The sequence below is a fragment of the Panulirus ornatus genome, chromosome 12, assembly GCF_036320965.1.
Source record: "Panulirus ornatus isolate Po-2019 chromosome 12, ASM3632096v1, whole genome shotgun sequence".
In the NCBI taxonomy this organism is placed as follows: domain Eukaryota; kingdom Metazoa; phylum Arthropoda; class Malacostraca; order Decapoda; family Palinuridae; genus Panulirus; species Panulirus ornatus.
In genome coordinates this window covers 67,020,526-67,046,133 of record NC_092235.1, presented here as the reverse complement: position 1 = coordinate 67,046,133, position 25,608 = coordinate 67,020,526, and the positions used below count along the sequence as shown (strand labels likewise).

The 25,608-nt window shown below is 40.5% G+C and overlaps 1 protein-coding gene across 1 annotated transcript in view; it reads right to left on the bottom strand.

Annotated features, from left to right (window-relative positions):
- The window catches only part of LOC139752268 (uncharacterized), an 86,403-nt gene that overhangs the window by 15,740 nt on the left and 45,055 nt on the right, over nucleotides 1–25,608 (bottom strand). The window contains exons 5-10 of the mRNA XM_071668300.1: nucleotides 23,095–23,272; nucleotides 14,536–14,649; nucleotides 9,373–9,477; nucleotides 7,481–7,720; nucleotides 4,090–4,155; nucleotides 2,744–2,842 (exon numbers count right to left, since the gene is read on the bottom strand). Coding sequence (XP_071524401.1) covers nucleotides 2,744–2,842; nucleotides 4,090–4,155; nucleotides 7,481–7,720; nucleotides 9,373–9,477; nucleotides 14,536–14,649; nucleotides 23,095–23,272 — 802 coding nt within the window. The remainder of the gene's footprint in view (nucleotides 1–2,743; nucleotides 2,843–4,089; nucleotides 4,156–7,480; nucleotides 7,721–9,372; nucleotides 9,478–14,535; nucleotides 14,650–23,094; nucleotides 23,273–25,608) is intronic.

Genomic DNA, 25,608 nt, shown 5'->3' with positions numbered 1-25,608 from the left:
TACTATAAAATTTCTCAGTCCATTCAATCGTAATGTATTCATCATTTCAAAGTGCTCAAAGTGAAAGAATAGAGTTAAAAATTTCATCTTATGAAGTTGATGCAAGCGTTATCAAAGAAGGAATATGCAGGCAGAGTCCAGTAACACCTCCAAAGAATATCTATATGCAAATATATCACATAAAACATGATTCAGGAGAACATGCTTGTCATCGCTTGTTCTAAAAGAGTCCACTTTTACTTCTTCTATTTCATAATCATGATCAGTTCCCTGTTTTGATAAAAATCAGTCATCATTCACTGACTCAATATAACTATCATTAGTGCCCTAGAAAAAAAATCACATTTTCTTTCCAGTCTAATTATGCATGGATGCATGACAATCTGCAGAATTCAGTAAGCAAACACAAATAGGAAGGACAGGGCCATAATTTCTCCCTCTGTGCTATATGGGTAACTGACATAACAAGAATTTCTTGATGCTAATTATAGTTGCTAGCGACATAATGTATCTCAGCATACTAAAAAAGCACTCTTTCAAATTTAAACATGAGTGGGAAAAGGCAATATATATACAAGTATAGACACAGTAGCCATGATGAGAATGCAAAACCACTCTTGAAGAAGTTATGAGGTAACAAGGTGGACTAATTTCTATTTGTAAATCATGATATAGAGAACAAATAAAGTCCTAAAATCTTTTGTTCCCCATTATAAAATGAAAAGAACAAACACAAAAACATATAAAAGTAAAGGATTTGTGTACACAGAGCACAAAAACAACCATTACACCAGTATATGACAAGTCTCAGAATGATCAACTATCCACTTTAAGATGTTGGTATGCTCTCAGATTTTTTTCATTATGGCATGTTATATCACCATGAAAGTGTAAAGATCATTTCTGTGCTGTGAGTAGAAATATATGGCTTAATATCATTAAAAATGGTCATGGTACAGCACCTGCCAGGTGTAGGTAAGATAGAAGAAGGGTAGTACAGTAGGGGGGATGAGTGTCATGATGCATATTCAATGGTGCCATATCACTATTTATAAGAGAAATAACTGTAAAAGTAAAGGCCATGTACAAAAATTGGGCAAACTTGGCTTACATAGCTGAAGTATAGCAATGAGGTCAATTCAAAGGCTGCCCAGTAAGGAGGTGGTGGAGAAGAGGGGTGAAGGTAGGGCAGTGTGAAGTGAGCTTCATTACTAATTCACAAAATGAGAATTGTCTCCAGGATTACTACTTATGTATATATCTACACATTTTCATATAATATACCTACTAAAGTTAAAGCATAGACTGCCAGGTGTAGGTAAGATAGAGGAGGGGGATACAGTAGGGGGGGAAGAGCCTGATAATGCATATTCAACAGTGACATCACAATTTACGTAAAAAATAAAAGTAAAGGACATGTACAAAAATTGGGTGAACATGGCTTACATAACCATAGTATAGCACTAATGTTAACTCAAAGATTGCCCTGCTAGGGTGATGGTCGGGAAGAGGGGGAAGGTCAGGCAGTGTGAAGTAGTCTCATTACTCAAATTCACTAATTGAAACTTCTCTGCTTAGGATTTCCTAGCGCTACCTCGCACACATGAGGGGGGAGGGGGATGATATTCCATGTGCGGCGAGGTGGTGATGGGAATGAATAAAAGGCAGACAGTGTGAATTGTGTGCATGGGTATATATGTATGAGTCTGTGTGTGTATATATATGTGTACATTGAGATGTATAGGTATGTATATTTGCGTGTGTGGACGTGTATGTATATACATGTGTATGGGGGTGGGTTGGGCCATTTCTTTCGTCTGTTTCCTTGCACTACCTCGCAAAAGCGGGAGACAGTGACGAAGCAAAATAAATATCTACACATCAACATATACTGCACCTACATTAATTAATATATGAATTTACACTTCAGAGTTGTTTCCAGAGAGTGAAAGAAGCACATATAGTACCATGATGACATTTTCCAGACATACAAATATCAAAACATTGGTAGGGGATTTAAAGAGGCAATGCTTAGTGCTCACATAATTATCACACATCTACTTTGCTATTATTGCATAACTTTCGAAATGAAGGAACAGAGCAAGGTGCCAAGTGAGAATTTTCCCCTCTATGGCCCAGTCATCTGTTCTTGATGCTAACTCATGTGAAAAATGGTGAGCATACATGGAGGATGGGGTGGGAGGATCATGGTATCATAGTATAAGTATGTATTCTGTGATTAAATAGATTAACAGCAGAAACTAAATCCATTAAACTAATTATGGTATGAATTTTGTTTTCACACTTGTTCACAATTTACCAAGTTTGTGTGGCAGCACCAGGAACCGACAAAGAAAAGGTCTCAAGTGCTCATGTCCCATCACTAGCTGTCATGTGTTATGCACCTAAGTGTGTCCTTAAGGTTACACTAATCTCCTGCTTTAATACACTCGTATGGACAGATTAGACTTTGAAAGCAATGGCTCATCATGTAATAGTGATCACTAAATACTGTACATATTTTATTCTAGTTTTTGAAAGACTAGCTACTATATATTTTTCCATATGACTAAAACTTTTACTGGTATTTTACCTTATGACTTTAATTCCTCATCTTTTTACCTTGACCAAATTTCATACAGTGGTAAGGATAAGGCTTTTATGAACTGACAATCCTAAATATGAAAAAGACTCCAATGAAATGTTTCAACTGAACCACAATCAGTGCTGTTACCAATCATACCTGAGGATCTGAAGTACTTGTACCACTAGCCTTACAATGGACAATGTTCATTGAGCATTTCCTGTACCTTCTGCCTGAAGCACTAGATCTGCCACCTTCCTGAAAAATAATGTTAAAATAATGTAAGTATGGAAGTGAAGAAAAGGTTATGGGATAACACAATCCTTCCAACCCTGACCTATGCAGCCAAAACATGGACATGGAATTAGTTACAAAGGTTTCTTAAGAATCCAGGCTGTGGAAATGAGCTATACAAGAGAAGCATGTTGTATGACTAGATGAAATGAAGAGAGAAATGAGGGGGTGTATGAGAGATTTAGTATGGCAGGAAATGCAAAGGGAATGAATTGTGGAATAGTAGAGTGAAGGAAATATAATACTTTTGAGGTAGCTTGGGCATGTGGAAAGAATGTGAAACATGCAGTTTACAAAGAAAGTGCATAGCAGTATGACTAAAGGGGTTGGTGTGACAAGGGGAAATAACAGTTGCAGGGTACTGGAGGGAGATAAATGGAAGAAGAATGCACGTAATGGTATAAGTGAGGGAGACACGTTAGGAAAGGGACAAGTGGAGACTTTTGCTGTGGCCATCACCTTCATGGGAATTCCCCAATGAAATGGGCATCAGTAATATAATCAGATAGATGGATAGACTGTTAGACAGATAGTCGAATGATGCATGCTGACCCCCAGCTTGTCTTACCCACATATACTCATGTGTGCACCACAATTATAAACAGGTATTCAGGTACAGTATATCAATTCACTAACCTTTTCTCACTAAGCAACTCAACAAGATTTACAACATTTTCAAATGGCACTGGGTACCCCAAGACTCCAACTACATGGTCAACCATGTCCTAAATATTACCTACTTAAAAAACAGTGAACCCAATTCCCTGGGGATAGGGGAGAAAGAATACCTCCCACGTATTCCCTGCGTGTCGTAGAAGGCGACTAAAAGGGAAGGGAGCGGGGGCTGGAAATCCTCCCCTCTCGTTTTTTTTTTTTTTTTTTTAATTTTCCAAAAGAAGGAACAGAGAAGAGGTCCAGGTGAGGATATTCCCTCAAAGGCCCAGTCCTCTGTTCTTAATGCTACCTCGCTATCGCGGGAAATGGCGAATAGTATGAAAGAAAAGAAAAAGAAAAAAAAAAAATATTATTCTGAAAACTATTTCTGAGTATATGTATGATCTAAAGCTGTATACTAAAGCTGTATACAATGTAAACCAGCCAAGTATCATATACAAAAGGTTCCACAGAAGCGTTGCCTTGGCTTAATGACAGTACATTTGCTGAGTAATAAGTAAGACTGCACATCATGCTTACTGTTTACTTCAACTTACCCCTGAATGAACAGATGCATTTCTTGTTGCTGTATGAACCCAACCCTCTGGTTCTAGCACAACAACCTAATGACATGATAAAAATAAGTAACAAATGAATTAATAGAATTGCAGTCACTAATCATCAGGACAATGTTAAGACCAGAAAATACCAGTGGTAACGAAATCAACTCTCTTGTATGAAGAGCTGGTTATTACAATCTGTACATTAGATGAGCATATCATTTACATTACTATAATAAAACAACTATATTTAAGATATTGAAAATAACAGAATCAATACATAACTAAAAACACATTAAAATCATTCCAAAAAAAAATCGTAACATTCTTTGGAGCAGATCAAATAAACTTGTCAAAAATGAAAACAATATAATGCTACACAAATCTACTGAGTGGCTGTATTGAGTTTCCACTTTTTCCTCAAAGGCAACAGGAAAGAGGGAGGGGGAGGGGGGTCTTAAACTACCCTTCCCCCACAATCTATGAAAAGATCCTTTGTGACCTCAAGATATGATGGATGCTATCCTTTTCTTCACTGAAGAAATAACTGCTGAATAGCTAGCTGTCTTCATTGCACATGACACCAAGGGAATGGATGTGAGCAGAAGAGGCCTTTCTTCATCTGCTCTTGGTGCTACCTTGCTAACACAGGAGGTTCTTGCAAATACCTGCCTCTTACAAATAGTGGAAAGATTTTCTTCCTGACTTGTCAAAGTCTTTTCTCCAAGCTCTTTATCTTCAAGGACTATCCTAGGACTGAAAAGGTGCATTACTGAGATCAAACACCATCACTATAGATACTAATAGGGAGGAAGGTTTTCAAATGGCTTCTCACCTTGAGAGTGGCAACTCAAGCAGATATCTTTGCCATCAGAACCAATGTGTTACTCCCAATTTAAGTTTCTCCAGTTTTACCGAGAGGAACATGTGAGACAGACACCCAGTCCTAGGCTTTGAATTTTTGGAACCAGGTAATCTGTGCCAGCAGTTCAACTTCTGGAAAAGTTTCTTCTTACACTATCTAACTCCTGGGCTTAATAACACTTGTAGCCCCTGAGTGAAATATACACCTTAGTGTTTGCAACTCCATCAGTTATGCCAAATGCCTTCGTTTATCTTCATATAATTAATCATATTTATTTTACTTTGTTGCTGTCTCCCATGTTAGCAAGGTAGAGCAAGGGAACAGATGAAAGAATGGCCCAACCCACCCACATACGCATGTATATACATACACGTCCACACACACACATATACATACCTATATATCTCAACGTATACTTATATATATATACACACAGACATATACATATATACACATGTACATAATTTATACTGTCTGCCTTTATTCATTCCCATTGCTACCCCTCCACACATGAAATAACAAACCCCCTCCCCTCACATGTGCACGAGGTAGTGCTAGGAAAAGACAACAAAGGCCACATTCCTTCACACTCAGTCTCTAGCTGTCATGTATAATGCACTGAAACCACAGCCCCCTTTCCACATCCAGGCCCCACACAACTTTCCATGCTTTACCCAAGACACTTCACATGCCCTGGTTCAATCCATTGACAGCACGTCGACCCCGGTATACCACATCAATCCAATTCACTCTATTCCTTGCATACCTTTCACCCTCCTGCATGTTCAGGCCCCGATCACTCAAAATCTTTTTCACTCCATCTTTCCACCTCCAATTTGGTCTCCTACTTCTCGTTCCCTCCACCTCTGACACATATATCCTCTTTGTCAATCTTTCCTCACTCATTCTCTCCATGTGACCAAACCATTTCAAAACACCCTCTTCTGCTCTCTCAACCACACTCTTTTTATTACCACACATCTCTCTTACCCTTTCATTACTTACTGAATCAAACCACCTCACACAACATATTGTCCTCAAACATCTCATTTCCAGCACATCCACCCTCCTCCACACAACTCTATCAATAGTCCATGCCTCGCAACCATATAACATTGTTGGAACCACTATTCCTTCAAACATACCCATTTTTGCTTTCCGAGATAACGTTCTTGACATCCACACATTTTCAACGCTCCCAAAACTTTCGCCCTCTCCCCCACCCTATGATTCACTTCTGCTTGCATGGTTCCATCTGCTGCCAAATCCATTCCCAGATATCTAAAACACTTCACTTCCTCCAGTTTTTCTCCATTCAATCTTACCTCCCAGTTGACTTGTCCCTTAACCCTACTGTACCTAATAACCTTCCTCTTATTCACATTTACTCTCAGCTTTCTTCTTTCACACACTTTACCAAACTCAGTCACCAGCTTCTGCAGTTTCTCACCCGAATCAGCCACCAGCGCTGTATCATCAGCAAGCAACAACTGACTCACTTCCCAAGCCCTCTCATCCACAACAGACCGCATACTTGCCCCTCTCTCGAAAACTCTTGCATTCACCTCCCTAACAACCCAACTTTATCTCCTTGCCTTTATATATGACTTCTGCCAATCCTGAGGCACCTCACCATGATCCATTCATACAACGAAAATCTTTACCACCAATCAACAACATAATCACCCTCTTTCTTAATAAATTCAACTGTAATACCATCCACTCTAGTTACCTGGCCATATCATTTCTGCTTACCTTAAGCTTTCACCAGAATTTCTCTCTTCACCAAGCCATTTTCCATTACTTTCTCACTTTGCATACCACCCTGACCCAAACACTACATATGCCATACTATCATCAATCACATTTGACAATCCTTCAAAATATTCACTCTATCTTCTCCACACTTCATCACTAACTGATATAACTTCCCTTTTTACCAATGTTCCTTTTTGTTCTCTTGTTTTTTGCAATTTCTTTACCTCTTTCCAAAACATCTTATTCTCTTTTAAGTCTATTGATACTCGCTCACCCCAACTCTCATTTGCTCTCTTTTTCAACCCCTACATTTTCCCCTTGACCTCATGCCACTTTCTTTTATATATCCCCCAATCATTTGCACTCCTTCCTTGTCAGTGCTGCCAGAACACCTCTCCTTTATCTTTCACCAGCAACTTTACTTCATCCCACCACTCACTGCCCTTTCTAATCAACTCACCTTCCACCTTTCATATGTCACATGCATCTCTCGCACATGCCAACACTGCTTCCCTAAATACCTCTCATTCCTTATCCACTCCCCTTGCTTTATTTACTCTCATCTTTTGCTATTCTACAGTCAATCTCTCTTGGTATTTCTTCACATTAGTCTCCTTTCCAAGCTCACTTACTCTCACCACTCTCTTCTCACTTACATTGTTTCCTCTTTTCCAAAACTTCATCACATCTTCATCAATGCTCTTTAGCATACTGTTAACCAAATTTCCCAATATAGCCTACTCTTATAACTTCTAAACAACTTACTCTTAATTTTTCACCATAAATAACTGCACAAACTCTTTCCAAGGTCTCTTGTGGAGCAAACTCAATAAAAAATCTCTGAGATAAAAGAAGCCGACTCTGTTGTGATAATGGTGATGCAAACATGTCTGTCACAGACTCAACATTCACCATGAATATTTCTAGGGTGTAGACTTGAACTGTACGGGTTAAAGTCACTTTCTGTACATCTTGAGGATAAAGTACCAAACTTTCCCAAGGTGGCTGAAATGAAAAAGCAGAATTTTGAATATATGGATAAATTTTCAAAATACATAATTTCAAACTCATTGCTGTTTCCAACATTAGCAAGGCCTCATTCTTTCACATTCTTTTTCTAATAAAAAGAATATGTATGCAAGATCTGTTCAACATTCAAAGACAAGTAGAACTGTAAAAATCTTCACCAATTTCAATAAAAATCTACCGTGATTTAGCCTGGTAATGTTTACAAACTAGTAATCATTACCATATACATGAAAACATAACTTGGCTCCATGAGTGAATCTTTTTTTTCTTTTTTATGTTGAAGGCTCCAGTCATGGACTAAAGTCCACATCAACACCAGGCCTTAATTGAAATAGAGAGAGGATTATGAAAGGGAAAAAGAAGAGACAAGAGAAAGTATCTAAAAAATTTGGAGGATTGAAAAATTTATCTTTATTGTGTGCTAGGTCATAGTTATTGGCAAGACATAAGAATGAGAAGGTAGAGAGTTCCAAAGCTTTAAGGTGTAGGGAAAGAAACAGTTATCAAAACGGCCCACCATTACATTGCCAACGGCCACACAGTAATCATGTGACGCAGCAGCATGTTGAGTAATATGTGGTCTACCTAGTAATGGGGGCAAACAAGCAGTCAGCTCTCAGGAGCAAAAACCAAAGCAATACCTATAGAAGAGGGAAAGTGAACCAACATTGCAGTGTAAAGCAAGATGATTAAGCTTGGAAATTAGTCTGGGGCAGTTCATAAGTTGGACTGCTTTTAAACCAACCCTCTCAAGTAAGGATGCCGTTTTAGAACTATCCCATATAAGAGAGCAGTACTCCATACAAGGATGAATCAATCCTTCGTATAAATGGAGCAACTACCCAGAAGAAATGAAGTTTCGACATTTAAACAGGACACCCAGTTTCTTAAAGGTAGACTTAGTTATCAGCATAATGTGGGGTTTCCAAGAAAGTGTGGATGTTACAGTAATACCAAGTATATTCATTGAGTCAAGAAGTGGAATTACAGAACTGTCAAAGGAGAGACAAGAGTTTTCAACAGAGAGATCAGTAGAAACTGGGTTTTGGTGGCATTGAACATAACTAGATTTTGTCTATCCACTGAGATATAATGTCTAAGATTACTGAGGAGGCTGCGTCAAGCTGAGATGCATATCAAGTGAATGAAGAAGCAGAATTGAAGGATGTGGACGGATGCAGTGTTGAGACATCAGCATGAGTGCATATGATTACTTGTAGAAGAAAGGATGTCGATGAAAAAAAAAGAGGAAAAGTGTAGGGACACTGCCACCGATGGAAACAAAAAAAGAGGGATGGGGTTGATCCATCCACAACAACAAAGACAGATCGGCCAGAGAGTAAGCTAGATATGAAAGAGCAAAGTAAGTTAGGAAAGTTAAGTTAAAAGAGGGGAGCTTTGAGACGAGACCCACATGTCAAACCCTATCAAAAGCTTTGGATATGTCAAAGGGAACAATGTATGACTCACAAAAATATCATGTTATGATAAATAAACTGATAAGTCACTTAGTTTTGTTATATTTCAGCATGATTTAGAAAAACCTGTGACCAGAAACTAGAGATTATGTAGTATATACAGGTACCATACACCTCATTAGATAAATGGAAAGACAAAACAATATTTACATCTTGAGTAGACTCTGCTCCTGGGTTTACTGGTTTCTGGCACAGCAGTAGAATGGTTTCACTACCCAGGTTGAAGTCAACCCAAAATTTTGTATAAGCCGGACTCTAAAAAAAATAAATATAAGAAATAATTTCTTATTATACACAATTGCTGCTTCCCATGACAACAAGGTAGTGCCAGAAAACAGACAAAGAATGGTCCATCCACTCATATACACATAAATATACATAAACGTCCATATATATGCACATTTACATACATATACATATCAACGCATACATACATATATATACACACACACAGACATAAACATATGTATAAGCCAGACTCTAAAATAAAAATAAATATAAGAAATAATTTCTTATCATTATACACAATCGCTGCTTCCCATGACAACAAGGTAGCGCCAGGAAACAGACAAAGAATGGTCCATTCACTCATATACACATATATATACATAAATGTCCATATATGCACATTTACATATGTATAAATATCAATATATACATACATATATATATACAATATATACCTGAAGATATATATACCTGAAGAAGATACAAGCCTGCCAGAATATGTATATCACGGATGTTCTGTGTATATGGGCCACATATGAGCCAGGTGTACAGGCTTTGGGGAGTGTATGTCCATCAATACGATGTTTATAACCTAGTCTTATGTATGAGTTGTGTGTATAAAAACCTTATAGTGTGTATGTGTATATTGGGCATAGTGTGTTAATACACCATAGTTTATATATGGTAGTGTTTACAGGATCATCAGTGTATATGAGACAGGGCATACAATACAGGTATCTCTGGAGTTACTTATGCAGATATATGGAGAAAGATAAGATAAAGATACTCGGCTATCTTAAAACTGGGCTTCGTGACGCATCCTTTCGGATACCCAGAGGAAGAGATATACCCATGCGGATATCTCGATAAGAGACGAGGTATTTATCGCTCGTAAATGTAGAGTTTAGAAGGATGATAAGGTATGATGGTGCGGGTAGGTGAAGGGAGGGATGATTGTGAGGGTATAAACTGAGGATAACGAAGGGTAAATACGCGGATATGAACGTAGAGGAGGATAGGATATGTGTGCGGATGTATAGGAGCAGCAGCGGTGGATGTGTGTGTAGGTTTGTGTGTCGGGGTCAGACGCCACGCACTGCGGACGTGAGTCACTTCACGGGCGCGGATATGCGTCAGTGTGTGTGTGTGTGTGTGTGTGTGTGTGTGTGTGTGTGAGTGTGTGGCTTTACATACATACACCCACACACACACACACGGGTAACACCTTTTGACACCAGAGATCCTTCGTCCCCGAAGGATCTGCAATTCAGCACCAAAACAGTCTCGCCACCATCACCTCCTGCCACCAGTGAGATCCCTCGTCCCCAGGGTAGCAGTGTGACACCGCTGGTACAGACCGCTACAAGAACAGCCCCATCCCAGCCACTGTAAACATTAACACTTTATACATACATATATATATATATATATATATATATATATATATATATATATATATATATATATATATATATATTTTTTTTTTTTTTTGCTTTGTCGCTGTCTCCCACGTTTGCGAGGTAGCGCAAGGAAACAGATGAAAGAAATGGCCAAACCCACCCCCATACACATGCCTTGATTCAATCCACTGACAGCACGTCAACCCCGGTATACCACATCGCTCCAATTCACTCTATTCTTTGCCCTCCTTTCACCCTCCTGCATGTTCAGGCCCCGATCACACAAAATCTTTTTCACTCCATCTTTCCACCTCCAATTTGGTCTCCCTCTTCTCCTCGTTCCCTCCACCTCCGACACATATATCCTCTTGGTCAAGCTTTCCTCACTCATTCTCTCCATGTGCCCAAACCATTTCAAAACACCCTCTTCTGCTCTCTCAACCACGCTCTTTTTATTTCCACATATCTCTCTTACCCTTACGTTACTTACTCGATCAAACCACCTCACACCACACATTGTCCTCAAACATCTCATTTCCAGCACATCCATCCTCCTGCGCAAAACTCTATCCATAGCCCACGCCTCGCAACCATACAACATTGTTGGAACCACTACTCCTTCAAACATACCCATTTTTGCTTTCCGAGATAATGTTCTCGACTTCCACACATTCTTCAAGGCTCCCAGAATTTTCGCCCCCTCCCCCATCCTATGATCCACTTCCGCTTCCATGGTTCCATCTGCTGCCAGATCCACTCCCAGATATCTAAAACACTTTACTTCCTCCAGTTTTTCTCCATTCAAACTTACCTCCCAATTGACTTGACCCTCAACCCTACTGTACCTAATTACCTTGCTCTTCTTCACATTTACTCTTAACTTTCTTCTTTCACACACTTTACCAAACTCAGTCACCAGCTTCAGCAGTTTCTCACGTGAATCAGCCACCAGCGCTGTATCATCAGCGAACAACAACTGACTCACTTCCCAAGCTCTCTCATCCCCAACAGACTTTATACTTGCCCCTCTATCCAAAACTCTTGCATTCACCTCCCTAACAACCCCATCCATAAACAAATTAAACAACCATGGAGACATCACACACCCCTGCCGCAAACCTACATTCACTGAGAACCAGTCACTTTCCTCTCTTCCTACACGTACACATGCCTTACATCCTCAATAAAAACTTTTCACTGCTTCTAACAACTTACCTCCCACACCATACATTCTTAATACCTTCCACAGAGCATCTCTATCAACTCTATCATATGCCTTCTCCAGATCCATAAATATATATATATATATATATATATATATATATATATATATATATATATATATATATATATATATATATATACATATATATATACATTATCCCTGGGGATAGGGGAGAAAGAATACTTCCCACATATTCCCTGCGTGTCGTAGAAGGCGACTAAAAGGGGAGGGAGCGGGTGGCTGGAAATCCTCCCCTCTCGTTTTTGATTTTCCAAAAAAAAGGAACAGAGAAGGGGGCCAAGTGAGGATATTCCCTCAAAGGCTCAGTCCTCAGTTCTTAACGCTACCTCGCTAACGCGGGAAATGGCGAATGGTATGAAAAAAAAAAATATATATACATACATATACATATATATATATATATATATATATATATATATATATATATATATATATATATATATATAATATATATATATATATATATATATATATATTTTTGTTTTTTTTTTGCTTTGTCGCTGTCTCCCGCGTTTGCGAGGTAGCGCAAGGAAACAGACGAAAGAAATGGCCCAACCCACCCCCATGCACATGTATATACATATGTCCACACACGCAAATATACATACCTACACAGCTTTCCATGGTTTACCCCAGTCGCTTCACATGCCTTGATTCAATCCACTGACAGCACGTCAACCCCGGTATACCACATCGCTCCAATTCACTCTATTCCTTGCCCTCCTTTCACCCTCCTGCATGTTCAGGCCCCGATCACACAAAATCTTTTTCACTCCATCTTTCCACCTCCAATTTGGTCTCCCTCTTCTCCTCGTTCCCTCCATCTCCGACACATATATTCTCTTGGTCAATCTTTCCTCACTCATTCTCTCCATGTGCCCGAACCATTTCAAAACACCCTCTTCTGCTCTCTCAACCACGCTCTTTTTATTTCCACACATCTCTCTTACCCTTACGTTACTTACTCGATCAAACCACCTCACACCACACATTGTCCTCAAACATCTCATTTCCAGCACATCCATCCTCCTGCGCACAACTCTATCCATAGCCCACGCCTCGCAACCATACAACATTGCTGGAACCACTATTCCTTCAAACATACCCATTTTTGCTTTCCGAGATAATGTTCTCGACTTCCACACATTCTTCAAGGCTCCCAGAATTTTCGCCCCCTCCCCCACCCTATGATCCACCTCCGCTTCCATGGTTCCATCCGCTGCCAGATCCACTCCCAGATATCTAAAACACTTCACTTCCTCCAGTTTTTTTCCATTCAAACTCACCTCCCAATTGACTTGACCCTCAACCCTACTGTACCTAATAACCTTGCTCTTATTCACATTTGCTCTTAACTTTCTTCTTTCACACACTTTACCAAACTCAGTCATATATATATATATATATATATATATATATATATATGAAAGAGGGGCAAGTATGAAGTCTGTTGGGGATGAGAGAGCTTGGGAAGTGAGTCAGTTGTTGTTCGCTGATGATACAGCGCTGGTGGCTGATTCATGTGAGAAACTGCAGAAGCTGGTGACTGGAAATGAAATGCCTGAGGGCAATATGTAGTGTGAGGTGGTTTGATCGAGTAAGTAATGAAACGGTAAAAGAGAGGTGTGTTAATAAAAAATACATAGTTGAGAAAGTTGAAGAGGGTGTGCTGAAATGGTTTGGACACATGGACATTATGAGTGAGGAAAGGTTGACAAAGATGATATGTGTCAGAGGTGGAGGGAACAAGGAAAATTAGACCATACTGGGGATGGAAGGATGGAGTAAAAATGATTTTGTGCCTTGCGGCCTGAACATGCAGGAGGGTGTAAGGCATGCATGGGATTGAGTGAATTGGAACAATGTGGTATACTGGGGGTTAACATACTGTCAATGGACCAAAACAGGGCATATGAAGCATTCAGGGTAAACCACAGAAAGGTCTGTAAGGCCTGGTTGTGAATAGGGGGAGAAACTGGAATAAATGGGGAGTTTTACATAATAGGGAGTGGATATGGCAGCAGATGGAACCATGGAAGTTAAGGTTAGCCAAAGACTGATTGAGTGGGATGAGGTTCTAAGTGCATCAATTAGCATGTGGAGAGAGATGTCACTGTCTGTGAGGGGAATGATGAATATCTTTGGGGGTATAACAGTACCAATGGTGTTGTACCAATGTGAGGTGTGGGCCCTAATTCAAAAAGTATATTTACATATGAAATACTTATACTTAACTGCCGTCTCCCGTGTTAGCGAAGTAGCACAAGGAAACAGACAAGGAATGGCTCAACCCAACCACACACATGTATATACATAAATGTATACACATGCATATATACATTTCAACATGTACATACATATACATATACAGACATATACACAGCAATTAAGTAAAAGAAAAGAAAAACTTACGAAATACAGTTTGTCACTTTTCCTTACCATTGGTTTATTCAACTGGAGCTGACCAATAGCAGCTGAATAGCATGGGAAGGTATGAACCATGCAACCTGCACCCAGTGATGTATTAAATGCATTTAAAAATCTACGACAATCCTGTAAAAAAAATAATAAGCACATTCACATGAATGTCATAAATGGACAAGTTTCAGTACATAAATGAAATTAGGAAACTAAGGAATATTATCAAAGATTGTGATTACAGAATTCAAGGAACTGAAACAGAAAGCAGATGGAATGGCACATGTAATAATGGGAAGGTTCACAGAAAAATTTCAGGAGTGTCTTTTCTGGGAACTCTGGAAATAGATCAAAACAAATGCACAAGGAACAAATAGGATTCATGACGGGAACTGAGGACATAGGAGTTAATCCTGGTGCTAAAGGTACTGACCAGTGCAAAGGAGAGAGACCTGGCTCCAATGAAACAAGAGAGATACAGTTATCTATTAAGTGAGGCTGTAGAGAAGGCAATATACTTTGGTGGACAAAACAAACAGAGTAATGTTATGAAATATCTGGTTTTAGAAGGTTCTGCCTTAAAAAAGGCAACACCAAAAGCAAAAATTCACCTTCAGCGAGGCTGTATCACTATTAATGTACAGAAAGGAGTACAGCTTTGTCAAAGGCCTTCTAATCCCAAAGGAGTCCACTTCACTCTGATCCTATGAGGAGGAAAACCTCAATCAAAGCTACTGGAATCCTGTTAAATGGGTCCAAGCATTATCTTAATAACAATTAGATGTCAATGAACTGAAAGATTAGCTGGTGGGATGTCTGGTCACTACTTGGTGGCAGCAAGGGTGAAAGTTAATAAGGACTTTAGGAAAAGAAGAAGTAATATGGTTAGAAAGAGGGTTGTGAGTGACAGTGAACTTGGACAAGTGGCTTGTGTGATGCGATACAAGGAGAGAATGAGTGAAGAATGGCAGAAGATGGGAGTGAACAAAACTTGGAGAGTGGGCAAGGAATGGAAGGCATTTTTGGAATCAATGTTTACATGTAAGATAAGTATGTGGCATATAGAAGATGGGAGATCGGCATGTGAGAGAAGGTTCTGAGCATTAGGATTAAGTTAAAATGGTAGTGAAAGAAATAAAACAGGTGTATGAGTATTACTTGCAGGGTATGAGACATGCATGCAACTGAGCAAACTGAAGTGATGAGGTATACAGGGGCTAACATACTGACAATGGGCTCAGCCAGAGTATTTGCTGCAGTCAGCAAGGTAATTATGATTCTTTTTTTTTTTTTTTTTTTTTGCTTAGTCGCTGTCTCCCGCGTTTGTGAGGTAGCGCAAGGAAACACGAAAGAAATGGCCCAACCCACCCCCATACACATGTATATACATACACGTCCACACATGCAAATATACATACCTACACAGCTTTCCATGGTTTACCCCAGAAGCTTCACATGCCCTGATTCAATCCACTGACAGCACGTCAACCCCGGTATACCACATCGATCCAATTCACTCTATTCCTTGCCCTCCTTTCACCCTCCTGCATGTTCAGGCCCCGATCACACAAAATCTTTTTCACTCCATCTTTCCACCTCCAATTTGGTCTCCCACTTCTCGTTCCCTCCACCTCCGACACATATATCCTCTTGGTCAATCTTTCCTCACTCATTCTCTCCATGTGCCCAAACCATTTCAAAACACCCTCTTCTGCTCTCTCAACCACGCTCTTTTTATTTTCACACATCTCTCTTACCCTTACGTTACTTACTCGATCAAACCACCTCACACCACACATTGTCCTCAAACATCTCATTTCCAGCACATCCATCCTCCTGCGCACAACTCTATCCATAGCCCACGCCTCACAACCATACAACATTGTTGGAACCACTACTCCTTCAAACATACCCATTTTTGCTTTCCGAGATAATGTTCTCGACTTCCACACATTCTTCAAGGCTCCCAGAATTTTCGCCCCCTCCCCCTTCCTATGATCCACTTCCGCTTCCATGGTTCCATCCGCTGCCAGATCCACTCCCAGATATCTAAAACACTTTACTTCCTCCAGTTTTTCTCCATTCAAACTTACCTCCCAATTGACTTGACCCTCAACCCTACTGTACCTAATTACCTTGCTCTTCTTCACATTTACTCTTAACTTTCTTCTTTCACACACTTTACCAAACTCAGTCACCAGCTTCTGCAGTTTCTCACGTGAATCAGCCACCAGCGCTGTATCATCAGCGAACAACAACTGACTCACTTCCCAAGCTCTCTCATCCCCAACAGACTTCATACTTGCCCCTCTTTCCAAAACTCTTGCATTCACCTCCCTAACAACCCCATCCATAAACAAATTAAACAACCATGGAGACATCACACACCCCTGCCGCAAACCTACATTCACTGAGAACCAATCACTTTCCTCTCTTCCTACATGTACACATGCCTTACATCCTCGATAAAAACTTTTCACTGCTTCTAACAACTTGCCTCCCACACCATATATTCTTAATACCTTCCACAGAGCATCTCTATCAACTCTATCATATGCCTTCTCCAGGTCCATAAATGCTACATACAAATCCATTTGCTTTTCTAAGTATTTCTCACATACATTCTTCAAAGCAAGCACCTGATCCACACATCCTCTACCACTTCTGAAACCACACTGCTCTTCCCCAATCTGATGTTCTGTACATGCCTTCACCCTCTCAATCAATACCCTCCCATATAATTTACCAGGAATACTCAACAAACTTATTTTTTTTTAATTTTATTATACTTTGTCGCTGTCTCCCGCGTTTGCGAGGTAGCGCAAGGAAACAGACGAAAGAAATGGCCCAACCCCCCCCATACACATGTATATACATACGTCCACACACGCAAATATACATACCTACACAGCTTTCCATGGTTTACCCCAGACGCTTCACATGACTTGATTCAATCCACTGACAGCACGTCAACCCCGGTATACCACATCGCTCCAATTCACTCTATTCCTTGCCCTCCTTTCACCCTCCTGCATGTTCAGGCCCCGATCACACAAAATCTTTTTCACTCCATCTTTCCACCTCCAATTTGGTCTCCCTCTTCTCCTCGTTCCCTCCACCTCCGACACATATATCCTCTTGGTCAATCTTTCCTCACTCATTCTCTCCATGTGCCCAAACCACTTCAAAACACCCTCTTCTGCTCTCTCAACCACGCTCTTTTTTATTTCCACACATCTCTCTTACCCTTACCTTACTCACTCGATCAAAAAACCCCCTCACACCACACATTGTCCTCAAAAATCTCATTTCCCCCGCACATCCACCTCCTGCGCACAACTCTAACCATAACCCACGCCCCCCGCAACCATACAACCCTTGTTGGGAAACCAAATTTTTCCCCTTTTTAAAAATACCCACTTTTTTTGCTTTCCCCAGATAATTTCCCCAGACTTCCACACATTCTCAAGGCCCCCCCCGAATTTTCCCCCCCCTCCCCCCCCTAAGGGTCCACTTCCCTTCCAAAGGTTCCATCCGCTGCCAGATCCACCCCCAGATATTCTAAAACACTTCACTTCCTCCAGGGTTTTTTTCAATTCAAACACACCTCCCAATTGCTTGACCCCCAACCCCAAATGTACCTAATAAACCTTTTCTCCCCCCCCCCTTTTTCACATTTACCCCCTTAACTTCTTTTTCCACACCCCTTTTACCAAACCAGTCCCCCACCTTCTCAATTTCTCACATGAATCAGCCACCACGCTGTATCATCAGCGAACAACAACCCGACCACTTCCCAAACTCTCTCATCCCCGAACAGACTTCATACTTTCCCCTCTTTCCAAAAACTCTTGGAAAAAAAATTTAAAAAAACCTTTCCCCAAAAAACCCCATCCATAAAAAAAATTTAAAAAACCCCTGGGACCCTTTACAAAACCCCCGGGCGCAAACCTAAAATTCATTGAGAACCAATCACTTTCCCTTCCTACACGTACAAAATGCCTTTTTTCAAACCCCGATCACAAAAAAAATCTTTTTTTACTCCCTCTTTCCCCCTCCAATTGGTCTCCCTCTTCCCTCGTTCCCCTCCACCTCCACACATAATCCCTTGGTAATTTTAATTTTAGTGAAAAATAAAAATTTTTTTTACTTTCCATGGTTACCCCAAAAAGCTTCACATGCCCTGTTCAATCCACTGACAGCACGTCAACCCTCGTATACACCACATTCGATCCAATTCATCTATTTCCTTGCCCTCCTTTCACCCTCCTGCATGTTCAGGCCCCGATCACACAAAATCTTTTTCACTCCATCTTTCCACCTCCAATTTGGTCTCCCACTTCTCGTTCCCTCCACCTCCGACACATATATCCTCTTGGTCAATCTTTCCTCACTCATTCTCTCCATGTGCCCAAACCATTTCAAAACACCCTCTTCTGCTCTCTCAACCACGCTCTTTTTATTTTCACACATCTCTCTTACCCTTACGTTACTTACTCGATCAAACCACCTCACACCACACATTGTCCTCAAACATCTCATTTCCAGCACATCCATCCTCCTGCGCACAACTCTATCCATAGCCCACGCCTCACAACCATACAACATTGTTGGAACCACTACTCCTTCAAACATACCCATTTTTGCTTTCCGAGATAATGTTCTCGACTTCCACACATTCTTCAAGGCTCCCAGAATTTTCGCCCCCTCCCCCTTCCTATGATCCACTTCCGCTTCCATGGTTCCATCCGCTGCCAGATCCACTCCCAGATATCTAAAACACTTTACTTCCTCCAGTTTTTCTCCATTCAAACTTACCTCCCAATTGACTTGACCCTCAACCCTACTGTACCTAATTACCTTGCTCTTCTTCACATTTACTCTTAACTTTCTTCTTTCACACACTTTACCAAACTCAGTCACCAGCTTCTGCAGTTTCTCACGTGAATCAGCCACCAGCGCTGTATCATCAGCGAACAACAACTGACTCACTTCCCAAGCTCTCTCATCCCCAACAGACTTCATACTTGCCCCTCTTTCCAAAACTCTTGCATTCACCTCCCTAACAACCCCATCCATAAACAAATTAAACAACCATGGAGACATCACACACCCCTGCCGCAAACCTACATTCACTGAGAACCAATCACTTTCCTCTCTTCCTACATGTACACATGCCTTACATCCTCGATAAAAACTTTTCACTGCTTCTAACAACTTGCCTCCCACACCATATATTCTTAATACCTTCCACAGAGCATCTCTATCAACTCTATCATATGCCTTCTCCAGGTCCATAAATGCTACATACAAATCCATTTGCTTTTCTAAGTATTTCTCACATACATTCTTCAAAGCAAGCACCTGATCCACACATCCTCTACCACTTCTGAAACCACACTGCTCTTCCCCAATCTGATGTTCTGTACATGCCTTCACCCTCTCAATCAATACCCTCCCATATAATTTACCAGGAATACTCAACAAACTTATTTTTTTTTAATTTTATTATACTTTGTCGCTGTCTCCCGCGTTTGCGAGGTAGCGCAAGGAAACAGACGAAAGAAATGGCCCAACCCCCCCCATACACATGTATATACATACGTCCACACACGCAAATATACATACCTACACAGCTTTCCATGGTTTACCCCAGACGCTTCACATGACTTGATTCAATCCACTGACAGCACGTCAACCCCGGTATACCACATCGCTCCAATTCACTCTATTCCTTGCCCTCCTTTCACCCTCCTGCATGTTCAGGCCCCGATCACACAAAATCTTTTTCACTCCATCTTTCCACCTCCAATTTGGTCTCCCTCTTCTCCTCGTTCCCTCCACCTCCGACACATATATCCTCTTGGTCAATCTTTCCTCACTCATTCTCTCCATGTGCCCAAACCACTTCAAAACACCCTCTTCTGCTCTCTCAACCACGCTCTTTTTATTTCCACACATCTCTCTTACCCTTACGTTACTCACTCGATCAAACCACCTCACACCACACATTGTCCTCAAACATCTCATTTCCAGCACATCCATCCTCCTGCGCACAACTCTATCCATAGCCCACGCCTCGCAACCATACAACATTGTTGGAACCACTATTCCTTCAAACATACCCACTTTTGCTTTCCGAGATAATGTTCTCGACTTCCACACATTCTTCAAGGCCCCCAGAATTTTCACCCCCTCCCCCACCCTATGATCCACTTCCGCTTCCATGGTTCCATCCGCTGCCAGATCCACTCCCAGATATCTAAAACACTTCACTTCCTCCAGTTTTTCTCAATTCAAACACACCTCCCAATTGACTTGACCCTCAACCCTACTGTACCTAATAACCTTGCTCTTATTCACATTTACTCTTAACTTTCTTCTTCCACACACTTTACCAAACTCAGTCACCAGCTTCTGCAATTTCTCACATGAATCAGCCACCAGCGCTGTATCATCAGCGAACAACAACTGACTCACTTCCCAAGCTCTCTCATCCCCAACAGACTTCATACTTGCCCCTCTTTCCAAAACTCTTGCATTTACCTCCCTAACAACCCCATCCATAAACAAATTAAACAACCATGGAGACATCACACACCCCTGACGCAAACCTACATTCATTGAGAACCAATCACTTTCCTCTCTTCCTACACGTACACATGCCTTACATCCTCGATAAAAACTTTTCACTGCTTCTAACAACTTTCCTCCCACACCATATATTCTTAATACCTTCCACAGAGCATCTCTATCAACTCTATCATATGCCTTCTCCAGATCCATAAATGCTACATACAAATCCATTTGCTTTTCTAAGTATTTCTCACATACATTCTTCAAAGCAAACACCTGATCCACACATCCTCTACCACTTCTGAAACCACACTGCTCTTCCCCAGTCTGATGCTCTGTACATGCCTTCACCCTCTCAATCAATACCCTCCCATATAATTTACCAGGAATACTCAACAAACTTATACCTCTGTAATTTGAGCACTCACTCTTATCCCCTTTGCCTTTGTACAATGGCACTATGCACGCATTCCGCCAATCCTCAGGCACCTCACCATGAGTCATACATACATTAAATAACCTTACCAACCAGTCAATAATACAGTCATCCCCTTTTTTAATAAATTCCACTGCAATACCATCCAAACCTGCTGCCTTGCTAGCTTTCATCTTCCGCAAAGCTTTTACTACCTCTTCTCTGTTTACCAAATCATTTTCCCTAACCCTCTCACTTTGCACACTACCTCGACCAAAACACCCTATATCTGCCACTCTATCATCAAACACATTCAACAAACCTTCAAAATTATGATGTAACTAGTATTTCAAAATCTTGGTTAGATATCAAGAACAAAGATTCCTTGCTGAATGCACATTTGTGGGTACACTATTCAACAGTGATAGGGGATATAAAGTAAGCGGTGATGTCTTGCTCTTTGTTAAAACTCATATCAATCCTGTCCTGAAAAGTGTTGCAGCTGTAAATAAAATCAACTCCATTTTGGGGAAATTACAAATAAATTTCATTAGAAAACTATGGTGGGGTTATGCTATAGGCCCTAGTGGACAAAAGACTTTGTGATCTGCTAAATTTCTGAAGGACATGGTTCAGTCGTGGGATATTCTAACATACTGTAATCTACATTCTAATAGGGTCCAATAAAAGTATTTTGTCACATATTTATCAATTTCATTCTATTATACTTGATCGTTGTTTCCCACATCAGCGAGGTAGCACCAGGAAACAGGTGGAGAATGGCCCATCCACTCATATACACATATAAATGCCCATACATGCACATATACATATCAGCATATACACATATACATACACACACACACACATATACACACACATGCACACACATGCACATAGCCATGAATATCCTTACCAAGAAATCGACAACACAGTCACTCCCTTTCTTAATAAATTCACCTGCAGTACCATTCAATCCCACTGCCTTGCTGGATTTCATCTTCTGCAAGGCTTTCACCACCTCTTTTCTCTTCACCAAACCACTCTCCCTAACTCACTCACTTCGCACGCCAACCCGACCTAAACACCCTACATCTACCAATCTATTGTCAAACGCATTCAACAAACCTTCAAAGTACTCACTCAATCTCCTCACTTCATCACCACCAGTTATCACTTCCCCCTTCACTGATATATTCTTTCTTTCATATATATTCATCATTTCCCAGATACGAGAACTACTTGAAGCAGCATCTAATAAAAAAAAAAGCAAAAATGAAATCTGGGAGAAGGGATGGGCTTCATTAGGTTGTTTTTAAGATGGCGTATACTGGTAGTGATGGCATGGAATGATATGCCCATTACAAGAGAGAGCTGTATAGGAAAGCTCTGTGAAGTTGCCATATTATATGGACAATGAGGAAACTTGTTTTTGGACACAAGGTACCACTGGTTCTTATTAGAGGCTAGATGGGCTTGTCCAGCCTCATCATATGAGGGATGGAATTTAACTTTAATGCTCATATGATTATTCATAAAGAAGCAATAAAGATACATGGTTTTGTTCAATATTAGGAAACACTACTTACTGGATCAAATTCTGATATTGTGATGAAAAGGGACTGAAGTGTGCAATCCAGGTCTGGAAACCAATGGCTGACAAAGCGACTTCGCTCAGATGATGAGGACATTCGATATATTGCTTCTACTACACTAGCTTGAACATCATAGTCACCTACTTCTTGCAGCTGACTTGGCAGACATTTACTGCAAAAATTATGGCAATGATAAATCTGATGAAAAGAATGACTGGAGCAATAACTGATAAATAAAATAACCAATGGACAAGAACTTTATGTACATAATCTCTTTTATATCCATGGCATATGAAAGTATTTATCTATTCATTTACTATACTTAACCGCCGTCTCCCGTGTTAGCGAGGTAGGACAAGGAAACAGACGAGGAATGGCCCAACCCACCCACATACACATGTATATACATACACGTCCACACACACACATATACATACCTATACATTTCATATCTATTCATTTATTATTTATTATACTTTGTCGCTGTCTCCCGCGTTAGCGAGGTAGCACAAAAAAACAGATGAAAGAAGGGCCCAACCCACCCACATACACATGTATATATATATACACGTCCACACATGCACATATACATACCCATATATCTCAATGTATACATATATATATATATATATATATATATATATATATATATATATATATATATATATATTTTTTTTTTTTTTTTTTATACTTTGTCGCTGTCTCCCGCGTTTGCGAGGTAGCGCGAGGAAACAGACGAAAGAAATGGCCCAACCCCCATACACACGTACATACACACGTCCACACACGCAAATATACATACCTACACAGCTTTCCATGGTTTACCCCAGACGCTTCACATGCCTTGATTCAATCCACTGACAGCACGTCAACCCCTGTATACCACATCGCTCCAATTCACTCTATTCCTTGCCCTCCTTTCACCCTCCTGCATGTTCAGGCCCCGATCACAAAAAATCTTTTTCACTCCATCTTTCCACCTCCAATTTGGTCTCCCTCTTCTCCTCGTTCCCTCCACCTCCGACACATATATCCTCTTGGTCAATCTTTCCTCACTCATTCTCTCCATGTGCCCAAACCATTTCAAAACACCCTCTTCTGCTCTCTCAACCACGCTCTTTTTATTTCCACACATCTCTCTTACCCTTACGTTACTTACTCGATCAAACCACCTCACACCACACATTGTCCTCAAACATCTCATTTCCAGCCCATCCATCCTCCTGCGCACAACTCTATCCATAGCCCACGCCTCGCAACCATACAACATTGTTGGAACCACTATTCCTTCAAACATACCCATTTTTGCTTTCCGAGATAATGTTCTCGACTTCCACACATTTTTCAAGGCTCCCAAAATTTTCGCCCCCTCCCCCACCCTATGATCCACTTCCGCTTCCATGGTTCCATCCGCTGACAGATCCACTCCCAGATATCTAAAACACTTCACTTCCTCCAGTTTTTCTCCATTCAAACTCACCTCCCAATTGACTTGACCCTCAACCCTACTGTACCTAATAACCTTGCTCTTATTCACATTTACTCTTAACTTTCTTCTTCCACACACTTTACCAAACTCAGTCACCAGCTTCTGCAGTTTCTCACATGAATCAGCCACCAGCGCTGTATCATCAGCGAACAACAACTGACTCACTTCCCAAGCTCTCTCATCCCCAACAGACTTCATACTTGCCCCTCTTTCCAGGACTCTTGCATTTACCTCCCTAACAACCCCATCCATAAACAAATTAAACAACCATGGAGACATCACACACCCCTGCCGCAAACCTACATTCACTGAGAACCAATCACTTTCCTCTCTTCCTACACGTACACATGCCTTACATCCTCGATAAAAACTTTTCACTGCTTCTAACAACTTGCCTCCCACACCATATATTCTTAATACCTTCCACAGAGCATCTCTATCAACTCTATCATATGCCTTTTCCAGATCCATAAATGCTACATACAAATCCATTTGCTTTTCTAAGTATTTCTCACATACATTCTTCAAAGCAAACACCTGATCCATATATATATATATATATATATATATATATATATATATATATATATATATATATATATATATATATATATATATATATACACAGACACATACATATATACACATGTACATAATTCATAATGTCTGCCCTTATTCATTATGGTCACCATCCCGTCACACATAAAATTACAACCCCTTCCCCCCTCATGTACACGAGGTAGCGCTAGGAAAAGACAACAAAGGCCACATTCCTTCACACTCAGTCTCTAGCTGTCATGTATAAAGCACCAAAACCACAACTCCCTTTCCACATCCAGGCCCCACAAAACTTTCCATGGTTTACCCCAGATGATTCACATGCCCTGGTTCAATCCATTGACAGCACATCAACTCTGGTATACCACATTGTTCCAATTCACTCTATTCCTTGCACGCTTTTCACCCTCCTGCATGTTCAGACCCCAATCACTCAAAATCTTTTTCACTCCATCTTTCCA